Genomic DNA, 15,399 nt, shown 5'->3' on the forward strand with positions numbered 1-15,399 from the left:
GCATTTGTTGTATCAACAAGGCATTTGTTGTATGCTTTGCCGACTATCATATAGGTTTAGATTCTATTTGTTCTTTTGTGAGTTGTATCTCTTTTCAGGACCTGGTTTTGTAAGCATCCATAATATTAATAGATTATGTCTCAGCTGGAAGCCAAGCATTGTCTTTCTTGGCATTTCTAGACGGCCTAATTGTTTACTCTTAGGTAATTGAAACTCCTTCACATTGGCAGGTTGGATAGGGTCCATGGTGTTTGGCCAGCAAACTGAGTTTTTCAAAAAGTAAAATGCATATTCAACGTAATTTACCTACTTTGCTCTGGGATTCCTCAAACCCATCGATGGTCTCTTGTAAAAATCATCCAAGATGATACTGAGTATTGGTTCTTTGGCTCAAGTTGATAGTCTATTCCTCAATCTGATCGAATTTGGACAGTTGATATGGCAACTTGTGGGGTATGAATGCTTTGGAAGGCTGATAATGAATTGTCTTTTTCTTGTTTGTAAAGAATAGGCTGGAATAAGATATTTCGCAGGATGTTTCAAAGGCGCGTGCATAGACGCTAAATGGTGGTTCTTCACTTGAATAACATAGTAGTACAATTTTGGAGAGCTTTTCTCACTTCTTCCTAATCCTCACATGATATTGAAAGTTAAACCAGGTAAATCCATCTGCCTAGAAATATTTGGCGGCAAATGCATTGAGAGTGATGATGTAGATGAAGCAAAGTGCAAGGGTTTGGGAAAATACAGGACATATGCTGGTGGGACTGCAAGCTGGTCAAGGAACTTGTACGTTTTACTTTCTTAACTCAAGATATTGAAGGGATTGCTTGCTTTTGAAACTGGAGAATTCTTTATTGTGTATTTTCTACGCGACTAATTTAAGGCATAATTATAGAAACCAAGTGCCTATTAGTCTTAACCTTTTCATTCACGCATGCTACTGCATTTTATAACATATCTGTACTCAGTTAGAGATGTTGTAACACATCATACATGCTTAGACCTGAATAGAGCTGCTGGTCAGTCTAATTGACACGTTTTGCATTTTGGTGAAATGATTCGTGTAAGTCCCCTTAGTGTTCCAAACTATATTTTAAAACAAAATTATTCCTGTGATAGTAAGCTTTAGCACATTTGGGAATTGTAAATCTGAACTTGTTTGCTTCAATATTTTGATTGTAAGACCACAATACGAGTACAACCTCATACATGTCTTGTTTCCTAGAGAAGCCCCCAAAATAAGAAATAACATTCCAGCATTCCAATTTTTATCTTTTGTCATGGCCTACAAAAGATTGCCTTAAATAGTTGCAAGATATTTAAGTTGCACTTGCTAAGAGGTCCTGGGACAAGTTTTCATATAGGAAATGATCCTTCATAGTCATCTGCAGACCAAATAAAGATACCATGAAGTTTTCCTTGACTCCTTAGTATGGTGCATGCATCAAAGAATCCATGTTCAGGAGACAAGCCACCACTGTTGTCAGTTCCAAAGCTAACTAGAATGTTGCCTCCTTTATAGTTATACATCTGAGTTTCAAAGTACTGGAGGAACTGAGGAATGGTTGTGCCCTTCCTGTGGGCGTAAAATTGGAAGTTGACATAGTCTATTAGATGACCATACTTTCTCCAGAGTGCTAAATAATGCACCTGCACTGAATCATCTGCATATGGTGCTATTGATGTGTAAGAGATGACATTGTTTTGTTTAAGGAAGTACAACAGTCGCCCGATGCATTCTGCAAATGTATCTGGATCTGCATTGAAGTGTTCATAATCTATATCTATTGCATCCAGGTTATACTCTTTCACTATCTTGGTGATTGAATATATTGCATTTCTCTCCCAAGATGTAATTGGTGTAGGAGCGAAGGTGGCATTTTTACCATTCACTGTAATTGGGACAGAGGGAGTAATATCTCAAAGTTCCAGCATTCTTCCATTATGCAATTTATGGCTGGATTAGTGATCCTTCATCATGATGCTGTTCATCTGCCCCGTTGGCTTTCTGAGTTTATTAAAATTTTAATTCTCAGTATAGTGGAAATTCTTTTGCCTAATTTTTATATGAAGAATTAACATAAATAGCCGCCTACCCAATTACTTAAACTAACACAAGCCAGTGGGTGTATTATATATTTATAATCCCGTATAATCAATGTACGATATACATATACCAGTTAGGAAAAGTAAACATTGAATCCGCCTGGCTATTTGTGTAAACTTCCCTTTTATATTCCCCTGATGATTATTTTAGTTTGAGTTTTCACTGCCCCTTTCATCACTGAGAGGTTTGTGATTTGCTGATCATGGAGAGTGGAGAACCGATAGGCTTGAAGCATTTTAAGCCAATTGAACCACTGGGATCGGGCGATACTGGCAGGTACATTTTATTAAGAACATGGCTGTCCCACTGTAGAGTAGATCAAGTATTATGATATGCTTCAGTCATCCAAAATGTATGTTTATGTTATCTTGGTTAACTTGGGAATAACTTGTGAACATGCAGTGTGCATTTGGTGGAGCTTTGCGGAACTGACCAGCATTTTGCTATGAAGGCAATGGATAAGAGTATAATGCTTAACCGAAACAAGGTAAAGAGTTAAATTGCAAGATCACAAATGTTGCTGCATCTTTTTTAGAGATTTAGAGATTATGCTGTTGTTCCCACCTTTTTCGATGGCATTTACAAAGTTATGTAGTCGTGTGAAAACTCGTCTTCTGTTACACCTCTACACATCCTTGTGAAGAGAATGATTGAAATTCTGGCTTCATAGTTTTCTAAACCTGTTCAATAAATAAATGTAATAGAAACTAAGCAAATCTTGACTCTGGTGTATATGAATCTCCATTGTCATTGTACCATGTAAACTTATACTCTCTCATTCTTCTATCTTCAATAAGGATCCTCTTATATTTTCTGCAGGTGCATAGAGCTTGTGCAGAACGAGAAATCCTAGAAATGTTGGACCACCCTTTTCTTCCTGCACTTTATGCATCTTTTCAGGTATGAGAGGGATCATAATTATGTAGTTTCCATACGTTGAGAGAAGTGTAATGAGTAGGAAATGCAAGCGCATGTAGACTTGAATCCTCCACAGCATTTGATACTTGATGAATTCAGTGAACTGATAATATGCACCTGAATATACTGAATTGTTGAATTTTGCTGTGCTTCAGACCAAAACCCATATCTGTCTAATAACTGATTACTACCCTGGTGGAGAGCTGTTCATGCTTCTAGATAGACAACAAACAAAGGTGTTGAAGGAAGATGCTGCAAGGTACGTAAAACATATGTATAACCAAATTTGAAAAACAAAATAGTCTACAATTATACTTATCCAAGAAGCATTCTACAGAGTTTGCTGAGACTTTGATATCATATTCTCACGGTCCTTAAACATTTATTGAGCTATTTTCCATTTTGCTTCTGACATACAAGTTTTTTGTTTCATGCAGGTTCTATGCCGCTGAAGTAGTGGTAGCCTTGGAGTACCTTCACTGTCAAGGTAGCCTTTATATCCACATGTAATATGTATACAATCAAATCTGAATGATAAGAAAGTCTCTATTCATTCTTTTCTATCTAGTCCAATTCTACCAACTTTTAGACTAGCATGATCAAACAATTTCGTATACCTTATTAGTGATTGAGGAGAACGCGTGTTCATGAATCAATGTTTGATGTATCCAATTTTTCACTTTCTGTTCTTTCTTTCAAGCTATGTACACCATTTTCTTTGACTTTAGTTGTATGAAGTGATCAATGCTCAATAAGAGTACTTATGCCTTATGGTGAGTGATCTAGTAAATGTGGCGATGCTGCATATGGCATATCAATCAAAGCAAATGCATAGTATATGACTATTTGTCTCTTATATCTAAAGAGTTGAAAAATCTATCTCCATGTATCCTGAGTTATCTTTTGCCAACAGGTATAATTTATAGGGATTTGAAGCCGGAAAACGTCTTGCTACAGAGGGGTGGACATGTATCTTTGACGGATTTTGATCTTTCCTGTTTGACATCCTAACTTTTGTCAAGTGTGCAAAATATTGTTTTTTCTCATGAGGTGACTTCGCAAACATAGATAGTTACTAATGAATGCCAATACACTGTTTTTGGTGATTTTGACAGCTTTTAGTTCCAGAAGTCAACGAAAAGAAGAAGCATCAAAAAGGCCAACAGAATCCGATCTTCATGGCTGAACCTATGCGTGCATCAAATTCTTTTGTCGGAACTGAAGAATACATAGCTCCGGTTGGACGTTTGTTTTCCCTTTTCTTGCTGGAAGAGCTACTTATAGATGTTTATAATCAATGTTTGTGAAGATTGTATTATAAATCAAGTTGTTATTCATGTATATCCTGTTTTTTGAACAATCTCTTTTCGCTTGTTTATTAACAGGAGATCATAACTGGAGCAGGGCACACTAGTGCAGTGGATTGGTGGGTTCTTGGTAATTCTTTAGAATTCATTTGCTCTTTGAGTGCTGATATTGTCTGATCCATCAATCTTCACTAAGACCTTTTTGCACCATACTTGCCTCAAATGTTTATGCTATTGTTCACGAATAAAATGTCGTTTGGCAGGCATTCTTTTGTTTGAAATGTTGTATGGTTATACACCATTCAGGGGAAAGACTAGGCAAAAGACATTCTCAAATATACTACATAAGGATTTAAAATTCCCAGGAAGCATACAGGTATGATATTCCAATCTAACAATTTTAAGTGCCTCGGTTTAAAATGTTACACCCCAGAAAATTCCGTGTTACTAAGGCTACTGATGGCTTAATGTGAGTTCGAGGAGGAGAAAATATTACGAGTATAAAGAATGAAATTCTACCGTATTAGTATGAGGATAGCATGAGTATAATATTTGGAGTTCGTACAATATGATTGGAATGGTATGTTAAAAGATATATAGCCCTTGTAATCGTGAGCTAAGGTGGGACCCACATGATGATTTTTTTTATATATATAGAAATGACATATGATAAGTTATATGGATAATATATATAAAGTTAAACACAACTCAAGAAGGAACCTTGAGCCAAATCCAAGTGTAAGCCCTCCAAAAAGATATTTCTAAGTTATGTTTTCGGGAGATCTGATTTGGAGAGACCATAACAGCATCATGATTCGGTAATTTGGAAAACCTCATAAAATGAAAGTTGTAGATAATTGGATTATCTTTCTAACCATAGGTCGTGGTAATTTATTCGATATCGGAATCAAAAGATATGACTATTTTACAGAACAAAGGCGTTGATCGCAATTAGAGAGCCTGACACGTGGGCGGACCACTCCACCGCCCTTTATCACTATAAGTAGGCTCAAAAACATGTCATAAACAGAATGATAATCGTTATATTCCATGATTTTGTACATTGGACTATTCGCGAGCTAATGGGTTGTTATATTTCGTATTTTCATACGTTGAGTCAGTCTCAAGAGAATTGACTCAAGTTAAAGACGGGATCATCTTTAGACACGAGGTAGAAATCTTTAATTCCTAATTCTAATTAGAAGATATTAGTTGATATTATGAATTAATTAACCATGGTTGGATTATTAAGTGGAAATTTGGGATTAATTAAGATGAATTAAGTTAATTAGTGGAATGAAAAGTGGTCCCCCACTGCCACATGGCCAATTCCTATTGGCCCACATTTTTGTAAGGGACAATTAGGCCTCTTGGGCAGCCACTTGGTCCCCTTATTGACAAAAATCTGCAGCCACTTCTTTTCCAACTCTAGAGAGTTCTCCAAGAAGGAAGAACTCTCATCTTCAACGAATGAAGATAGAGAGAAGCAACGGAAGTGTAGAGAAAGAGAGAGGCGGACAAGCTAGAGAGTGAGGAAGAAATTGAGGGGTTAAGTGTGGTGATAATTCAAGGTCATGGAAGAAAGGATGGATCCATTAGAGAAGCAAAAACGTTTTTGACCAAGCCCTCAAGTTTTCAAGCAAATTGTGTCATAAAAGCCTAAGGTAAGATTTCATCTCCTTTATCATTTTTCCCTCATCTTGAAGGTAATTGAAGCTTGTGTAAGTTGATAAATGAGTGATGAATATATGAAATTATGGGTGTTGATGTTGAGGCATGGTAGGAGACGTTTGGGGCTGCTTGATGTAGAAAAGGATGAATTAATTTTGCTTAGTATTGGATTGTTATTGTTATGGATTTTGTGATGAGAGTGAAGGAATTAAATGGTTAAGGTTGAGGTTGAATTTGTTGTAGAACTTGTGGTGATATTAACATGGCTTTCTTGCATATGAATGAATGATGTTGTGGTTGTGTGTGGCTGTTGTTATAGGCCACAAAAATTGGATGAAAAGTAGTATGAAATAAGGTGAAAATTGTAGGTGGTTTGCTTGGCTTGTTGTAGGTGTTCATAAGGTTTTTGAGCATCTTTATGTTGTTGGTTACGGGCTGTTTTGATAGGTTGTTGTTGTTCTTGTTGAGCTTGGAAGATTAATGATAATTAAGGCTATATGTTGCATTATATGTTGGTTGGGCTGTTTTAAGATTGTTTCGATAAAACGTTAAGACTATGGATCATTAAGGATAATTGGAAGATGTAGTAGTTGTATGTGGGTTATTTGAAGTATTTTTGAATATCATCTTGGATTGTCTTGACATGACATTTGAATGTGTGATTATTGATGTTGCTTGGTGATTGTATGGCTGATTTGGAAGTGGAGAAAGTGAGTAGTATAAGGGAGTTGATGCTCAGATTTTTGTGTTTTGCAAACCCGTTTTTGGATGGGACTACTGTTAGTAATTTTAGCATAACTCTTTGTGTAAAGCTCCATTTTGAGTCATTGAAGATGTTTTGGAAAGCTATTTCATAGATCTAAAACTTTCATTCAGGCTCTAAAACCTAGTTTTGCTTTTATATACTCGAAAAAGGGTGACGACGTTAAGGGGATGTGCTGTCCAGTTTTTTTTTCCAGAAATAACCTACTAACGATAAAGTATGTTTTATGCCTTTCCATAGCTTAATCGTAGTGCCTAACGTTTTAATATAAGGTTGAGACAATATTGGGAAGCATATACGTATTGAGCGCAAGTAAACGCTAAAGGTCTGTAAAGCTAACCTTTCTTCCTTTTGGCATGATCCATATGAAACAAACGGACGACGCATACTTAAATTCCAAAGAAACTCCTATTCTTAGATACATTCAGATGGCTAACGTTCTTGGTTTACAGAATTTATATTGTTATGTCTTGTCTCATGAGTATGATTCCAGCCATCCTAGTTGGTATAATTTATATTTTGGTACAATACATATTTTGGTATAATTCGTGTTTGGCATAATGCCTAACGACAATCAAAGAGTACTTGAAATGACTACCATCTTGATTTTCAAATAATGGTTTGTTTTGATTATTCCATTAAGTCTTAAATGATGATTTAAATGCATATGGTTACTCACTACTCTACTCATGCATGTCTTAATGTATCTTTCACCGAGTCCCGGGCCGGGTATGTATTCGTGCATAGTTTCACTGCATTATTTATCGAGTCCCTCACTAGAGGGCCGGGTACGGTATATATATATATATATATATATATATATGATGATATGATATGATGACATGGTGATATGATGATGGCGCCGAGCCCCATAATGGGCTGAATATGATATACATGTATATGATAGATTCATCGAGTTCATAATGGGCCGGATATGATATATGATATGATCATGCATGATTTTATTTCATAAGGCACAGGTACAGTGATTTCTTGATTATCGGTATTATACTTGTCTCCTGATTGTCCCTTTCAAATGTTATCTCCTTTATGGTATTTTATGCTTTATATACTCAGTACATATGTCGTACTGACCCCTTCTCTTCGGGGGGTTGCGTTTCATGCCCGCAGGTACAAATACTCATTTCGGGGATCCGCTAGCTTAGGATTTCCATCCAGCTATTTTGAAAGTGCTCCATTGTTCCAGAGCATTGACGTTTGATATCGACCTTTTGATGTATATATTTGTTTATTCAGGGGTACGACGGGGCCTTGTCCCGTCATATGTTATTATTGATATTCTTAGAGGTCTGTAGGCATATATGTGTGGGTTGTATATAGATGTTATCCAGTTGTACTAGTATAACTAATGTTTTGAAACGTCCCCATTCATAGTGTCAGCCTTGCCGGCTTGCGTATATACATGTATATTTGGAATGTGATGTGTAGTGGCAGCCTTGTCGGCTTGCGTATCTGTATATGATATATAGCGGGACATTCCTACATGTAATGAAAGCCTTGTTGGTTTACATACTATGTTATCTTTTGACGATTGTGACTCCCCAGGAGATAGGTGGTTTTGCTATATATATATATGACTGTTTTGAGGCAAAGTTCTGCCCGTATAAGTCTCCTATCATGTTTAGTTGCTGACAGATGTATATACGAGTGTCCAGTTCGGGCACTAATCACGGTCCACAGGGTTGGGTCGTGTCATAAAATTCCCTAGATAAGAAGATTTGGAGGTCGAAGATTAGGATAGAAAGTTAGTAGGTAGTCGAACATTGTCTAGTTTCCTTATCAGTATGGCTTCTTCGCCACTGTATTTACTTTACATACTTGATTTTTGATATGTATTACTTGAGTCGAGTATCTATTGAAAAATACCATGTGAAACAACTCTTCAGAACCCTCCCAAACTAGATGATGCTCCTTTTTTGGGAACTGAAGCTGAGAAAGAAGGAAAAGACATCGACCCTGAGATGGAGGATTTTCAAACAAATGTTTTCTAAGAGGTACTAGCATTTCTTTTTCTCAAAACTTCATTTATTCTACATCATCTATAGTTGGAGAATATAACTAATGTATTTATTAAATTTGCTGCAGAAATGAGAATATTTATATTCCAATCAAATCAAGTGCATGAGTGGAGAAAAGTGGTCTTCAGACCCTCCCTGCAACAGTTAATTACTTCGTTTTGTAAAGAAAATGATGTTTTTTCATTTGTTTTTTTTCCTTTGATGGTTTATGTTTTTCTTTTTGTATGCATAGTTTGGTTGTTTTGTAATTCTTAATTCATGAATTCCTCAGTAGATGTTGAGATAAATTAATTTGTTAAAGCTAATTTTCTTTATTGATCTCATTATTTATTGCATTCACTGTCATTTTCTAATTAATTCCTTTTCACGAGTTTCACTTTTGGGCGTGGAAGGAAGTGAAAAACTCTTCTCCTCTTCTTCTTAAGTGTTCGATTTTCTTGCACATTATTATTGGTGTTAATTACATGCTGAAATAACAATCTTTTTAATTATATTTTTTTGTCAAAATAATATTTATTCTAAATATATGTATTTCAGATACACATGAATTAAATTAAAAGTAATTTATTTCAGATACACTGTATTCAAGTGTGATACGCATGTATTTGAGATATACTGACTAGGGGCGTCTCAACAATTTCGGGGTCTAAAGCTAAAGTTTGAAGTTTTTGAGGTTGCCTTGATAGGACGACCTGAGTTGGTGCATGAGGCTATGGAGAAGGTCAGATTGATTAGATAAAGGTTGAAGACTGTCTAGAGTCAACAAAAGTCCTATTCAAATGTAAGGAGAAGGGATACTGAATTTGTGGACAATGATTGGGTTACTTGAAAATCTCGCCCATATAGGGTATGATGCATTTTGGCAAGAAAGGGAAACTCGGACCCTGCTACGTAGGCACATATCAGTTTTGAGGTGGATTGGTAAGGTGGCATATACGTTGGATTTGTCTTTTGAGTTGGCATTGGTGCATTCGATGTTTCATGTATCCTTTTTAAGGAAGTGTAAGGGTGATCCTAGCTCTATTGTGCCTTTGAACAGTGTTGGTATGAAAGAGAGTCTGTCCTATGAGAAGGTTACGACTGAGATTCTAGACCTGTAAGTAGGGAGGTTGAGGAACAAGGAAATAGCTTCCGTTAAGGTGTTATGAAGGAACCAAGAGGTTAAAGGTGTTACATGGGAAGCTGAAGCTGATATGATGTCACGATATCCTCTTCTTTCTTCTTCCATTCCTAGTCGAAGTATTGAATTCCTTCATGATTCACTCCACCAAATCTATGTGTTTTAGTCATTTTCATGTTTTCATAAGTATGCACATTCATGAAATGAGTTTTAAAGTTATGTTTTAGCTTGGGATTGAGTATTCCATGTTTTTATGCATTTTCGATATGTTTTGCATTCATGTTGGGTTGTTATGTCTCTTTTTGAATCCATTCATACCAGTTTGAGTATCATTCGTGGACAAATGTTCCCAAGGGGGAGATATTATAAGACCCCAAAAGTTGAAAAGACAAAAAATGGAGTTTAAAAAGGAAATCATAAAAAATTGCAGCGTTTTGGCACCAGGTGGACTTCACAGGCCTTGAAGGGGACCATGGTCCATTTAGAGGCAACGTGGTCGAGCATTGAAAATTTGGAAAGTGGGTGAAGATCCACAAAAGGGTTCATGGCTCGTGGTGGACTCCACATATCGTAATCCCTTTCATGAACTTGACTCCCCAAGACCCTTAAGTTGGGTGAGGACAACGATTGGGTCCACGACCCATGGAGAGCACCATGGGCCATGGTGGCCTCCGTGGAAGTCAACCCATCCAATTACAGTCCCCCTTCAGGTCCATGACCATCACCACGAATCGTGGTGACCCTCCATCCAGGTGCCTTCATCTAGTTAAGTTATGGGGTGTTTTGGTATTTTTCCTATTATCTCATAAATGTATTTGAACGGTTTTGGGGTTAAATCCTATTCTATTAACTAACCCAACCCCCCTAAATCGCTCATTTACTCCCTAACATCAACAACAACAACAACAACAACAACCCAGTAAAATCCCACATCATGGGATCTGAGGAGGGTAGAGTGTACGTAGACCTTACTCCTATCAAGGTAGGACGGCTGTTTCCGGGTGACCCTCGGCTCAATACAAATATAATAAAAAGGTCAGATACGGTTAAGAAATTCAAAGAGCTATTAGATAACAGATAACGAAAGCGTCACAAATAAAATAGAGTATAAAAAATATTGTTTAATAATAGAAATAACAAAAATAATAGAAATCAGAGCGCAAGCGATCGTAATGCAATACTACACCTACTAATAGGGAAGAATAACAAGACTATGAACTAGCATTCTATCCTAATGTGAGTCCTCCACGCCTTCCTATCTTGGGTCATGTCCTCCGTAAGCTGTAACTGCGCCATGTCCTGTCTACTCCCTAACATCCTAAACACAAAATCTTCTCTCTAAAAGTTCTCCTAGGTCTTCTTTCTTCCTCAAGCAAGAATTTCAAGGATTTGAAGCTCAACGTCTCCAATTCAAGTGCAATTTAGTGCTTCTAATGTCTAAGGTTTGTGGGAAGTCATCCATGGATCCTTCCATCCATGGAGTCCTAAGGTTTTACTTCAATTCTCCTAATGAATTTCCCTTCTAAGCCCTAATTTTCATGTAATTGCATTAGGTCATTTCAATTATGATTTATTTCATTATTATTGATATAATCATGCTCAATTCACATTACATTGCATGATTTCAAATTGATTTTCATGAACCCATGCCATATGCTATTTTCAAGTATGATTTTAAGAATTTATGATCATGGTTTACAAAAAATTTCTATGAATAATTTATGAATGATTATCATGGCTTATGAACGACTCATGAAAAGTAATCAAAGATGATGAACTATGATATCAATGCTGTTTCAAGCAAAGTATAAAGGTTGTGACGAGTTTTCCTCACACATTCATGTTAAAGAGGTGAAACACTTTTCTCTCCCTCATCCAATTTAGTTGTGCATCTACTAGAGGGGCTCATAGGGGACGCAGAAAGTCTGAATACACTGTCTGGGACTGAACCAGGTCTTATACATAACATATAGCATCCCTGTACTAGCACAATAGAGTGAGTAAACAAGCCGATGTAGAAAAGGCGACCCCGTTCCTGATATTCATGTACAGGCTAAAAGCATCCCAGATGCAGCCAATGTAGAAAATTATCACCACCCGATCCTATGGCCTAGACGTGACACGACGGCCGAGATTATGAGGGATTCCAACCAAGTCATCATAGCATACATCGCATACAAAAGGTAAAGAAACATAACAAGGTAAACGGAATTAAAAACTCGAAAGTGAAGTCTAAGAGATAGAAATATTCAATAAGTGTCCAAAACAGACTACATCAAAGTAACTCTAATCATGCCTCTATTCTAGACTTTGATGGGGGCTTAGGACAAGCTCCTAGCTCACCTGAAACATAAAAGAAAGTCAAATTAGCAATGTAAAAAGAAATTCATGTCCTCGATGAAATGAGGACTCATCAACTCTTTGACAACTAAGAAACTCTAGCCACAAATAGGATGATTGGGAGTGTCGTCCGTCCCTACATTATGAGACAATGTAGGAAAAATATGTGTTAGTACATAGAAGGTACAAAGTAGGTGAGATATGCATGAAAAAATAAAGGAACGTGAGCAATTTGAAATAAGATGCATGACCAACATCATGAACATGAATAAGGCTTTAAAACATTTGAAAATTCATGGTCAATGCATCATAAAACTTTATAGTAAATATTATAACTTAACATTCAACTTGTGTGGGATAAGACCTTTAACCAACATCTTATGACCATGCGAGCTATAACATGAAATCCAATGATCTCCACATCGAGAAGGGAGAGGTTACCTTGCTAGGGTATACTCCATCATGGTATTCAACCCAACTAAGCTCAACTGTACTAAATGTGGATCCACTACCTAGGCCATGAAGGCAATCCTATGTGGGCAACATAGTTTGAGACTTTAGGTTGCTACTAGGATTTTCTTGGATAACTAAAAGCGTTATCGGACCGAACCCCACACATAAGTCCTCTCGGTGTATAATTATTATCCCAATAGAATTCGTTTAAACATGATCATAAACATAATATGAAAAAATAGTAACTACCTATCAATCCATGTTTATAAAACATAGTAAGAGTAGCTCATTAACTTTAGTGATTCATCGGAATCCATAACTTCGGTGAGAGTTGTCCTTATCACCATCTTAAGCATAATTGTGTCAGAATTGTATTTATCACACCATAATAGCTTTCTTAGATCATAATTGATCATCATCATAACTTCATCATTAAATCATAATCTCAACTTCATTCATGAAAACTTTTCTTAAAAATCATTAAACTCATAATCAACTCGTGAAAATCATCTTTGAACCTCAAAATCATAACTGAGATAGACTTATGCATGGACATTCATAATTTAACTTAAAATCATGTAATTCATGTAGAAACATACTTAGAATAATCATTGATAATAATATAAAATGAAATTGAAACAACCCAATATAATTCATAAAACTAGGGTTAATAAGCCATTAAAAATTGAAGAAAATATGGAGAAAACTTTTGGACTCCATGGGTGAAAGGAATCCATGAATCAATCCCCACATACTTTTATTGAAATCACTTAAAATTGAAGAAGAAACCTTGATGAAATTCTTAAACCCTAGCTTAGAGTTTGGATGAGAGATTGATAGAATTGAGTTCTTGCCCTAGGAGAATTTAGATGAATGATTTACAATGAGGGAAATTTCCAAGGCTTGGGTAGATATATGCTTGAACTTAGTGAAAATAGTGTCTAGATTCATTGAACCGAACTTGGAAAAAGACATAATTGCACTTCATTAAAACTCGAATTTGACCTTACGAATTCACTTCTACAAATCTTACTTAAGTCTATGACTAGTAGACTTGAGTCGTCGTTGTAAGCTGAGGAAGGTTTATTTTAGGGCCTCTGAAGTTGAGTCTACAATTTATGTCTATGACTCGTCTTCAAAATTATGAGTCGTCAATACTTCTCATCCTTCAGGTCTAAGAAAAGGTCCTAAATTTGAGTCTCTGAAGTTTTTGTACAAGTCATGTCTACGACTCATTTTTGAGTTTATGAATCGTGATGTGCATTCGTCCTGCAAGTTTAGGGTCTCTGATCTTTTGTAACGATTCACTTTGATGAATCGTAGACACTCCTACGACTCATCCTGTTGAGTCATAAGGTGTTATCAGAGGTTTTTTCAGGATAGACTCTTGGGAATCACTCTATGACTCACTCTTACGAGTCGTAGAGTGACTCGAAAATATGAGGTCAGTCCAAAAATTGAGAACTTTCTCCTTGATTCTAACTTTCTGACTTTTGGGGTCTTACAATATCTCTCCCTTGGGAACATTCATCCTTGAATAAAATTAACTTATCATAGAAAAGATAAGGAAAGAGGACTAACAACCCATCATGAATATAAGGACACCTTTAAATGCATAGAACATGAAAATTTCAAACTTAGCATAAAACATGACTAATAATGAACTTTCATGAACATGTATGCATATGAATGACATATGAGGAGCTGAATACGTAAGAGTTCAATTTACTTGAATAAGAACAACTTACTACATTAGGTTTGAGTAGAGGGAAAGAGGTACGGGTAGCGTCTCATCATATCCGCTTCCGCTTCCAAAGTAGCACTTTCTACTTGTTGATTCCTCCACAATACTTTGACGGGCACAACTTCTTTGTTTTTTAACTTCTTAACTTTCTGGTCTAAGATTTCCACCGGAAGCTCCTCATAAGTCAAATTATCTTCAACACTCACATCTTCTAATGGTACAATGAAATTCGGATCACCTACGAAATTTCTCAATATTGACACATGAAACACCGGATGAAGCATAGTTAATTCAAATGGCAACTTTAATTCATAAGCCACTTTGCCAATACACCTCAATATCTTATAAGGTCCAACATATCTAGGACTCAATTTCCCTTTCTAACCAAAACAAATTACACCCTTCATGGGTGAAATCTTGGAATAGACCCAATCATCCACCTCAAATTCAAGCTCTCTTTTCCTAACATCCGAATAGGACTTTTGACGACTTTAAGCCATATTCAACCTCTCCCCTATGAGTCTCACCTTCTCCATAGCATTTATTACCAAATCTGGACCAATCAAGGCCATCTTACCTACTTCAAACCATCCCACCGGGGACCTACGTCTTCTCCCATACAATACTTCAAAAGGAGCCATTCGGATGCTTGAGTGATAACTATTATTATAGGCAAACTCAATCAATGGAAAATGTTCATCCCAACTTCCCTTAAAATCAATCACACACTTCCTCAACATATCTTCTAAAGTTTGGATTGTTCTTTCGGCTTGACCATTGGTTTAAAAATGGAAAGCGGTACTTAACTTAACCTTTGTACCAAGATCCTTTGAAACAACATAGTCTCACCAATTCACAAACATACAACTTAGCATAGTCTTCGGTGCTATAAAAAGTCTTAACCGGTAGAAAATGAACCATCTTAGTCATTTGA

General features: G+C 36.4%; 1 protein-coding gene and 1 pseudogene across 4 annotated transcripts; one reads left to right on the forward strand and one right to left on the reverse strand.

Annotated features, from left to right (window-relative positions):
- Nucleotides 1–83: 83 nt before the first annotated feature.
- Nucleotides 84–9,113, forward strand: LOC129893504 (phototropin-1-like). Of its 4 annotated transcripts, XM_055969045.1 has the most exons (11): nucleotides 84–2,386; nucleotides 2,513–2,597; nucleotides 2,930–3,010; nucleotides 3,184–3,287; nucleotides 3,466–3,515; nucleotides 3,942–4,049; nucleotides 4,144–4,266; nucleotides 4,414–4,465; nucleotides 7,677–7,749; nucleotides 8,677–8,784; nucleotides 8,876–9,113. In XM_055969045.1, the coding sequence occupies exons 1-6, from the start codon at nucleotides 2,313–2,315 to the stop codon at nucleotides 4,037–4,039; spliced, it is 492 nt and encodes a 163-aa protein (XP_055825020.1). In that variant the 5' UTR covers nucleotides 84–2,312; the 3' UTR covers nucleotides 4,040–4,049; nucleotides 4,144–4,266; nucleotides 4,414–4,465; nucleotides 7,677–7,749; nucleotides 8,677–8,784; nucleotides 8,876–9,113. The 4 variants fall into 4 exon arrangements, with proteins under 4 accessions (XP_055825020.1, XP_055825018.1, XP_055825019.1 ...); XM_055969043.1 differs by lacking the exons at nucleotides 7,677–7,749; nucleotides 8,677–8,784; nucleotides 8,876–9,113 and adding exons at nucleotides 4,599–4,711; nucleotides 7,901–8,298; XM_055969044.1 differs by lacking the exons at nucleotides 7,677–7,749; nucleotides 8,677–8,784; nucleotides 8,876–9,113 and adding exons at nucleotides 4,599–4,711; nucleotides 7,901–8,298 and having other exon boundaries at nucleotides 4,414–4,454.
- On the reverse strand, nucleotides 1,323–1,946 carry LOC129892836 (chitinase 1-like; annotated as a pseudogene).
- Nucleotides 9,114–15,399: the final 6,286 nt, after the last annotated feature.

This window comes from Solanum dulcamara, chromosome 6 (assembly GCF_947179165.1).
Source record: "Solanum dulcamara chromosome 6, daSolDulc1.2, whole genome shotgun sequence".
In the NCBI taxonomy this organism is placed as follows: Eukaryota; Viridiplantae; Streptophyta; class Magnoliopsida; order Solanales; family Solanaceae; genus Solanum; species Solanum dulcamara.

What these genes read in the sequence shown, in the direction of transcription:
- LOC129893504 (XM_055969045.1), top strand. Translation starts at nt 2,313, where the DNA reads ATGGAGAGTGGAGAACCGATAGGCTTGAAGCATTTTAAGCCAATTGAA. An exon ending in CACTTTATGCATCTTTTCAG is followed by an intron (nt 3,011 to 3,183) that starts GTATGAGAGGGA and finishes GCTGTGCTTCAG; the next exon opens with ACCAAAACCCATATCTGTCT. An exon ending in TTGAAGGAAGATGCTGCAAG is followed by an intron (nt 3,288 to 3,465) that starts GTACGTAAAACA and finishes TGTTTCATGCAG; the next exon opens with GTTCTATGCCGCTGAAGTAG.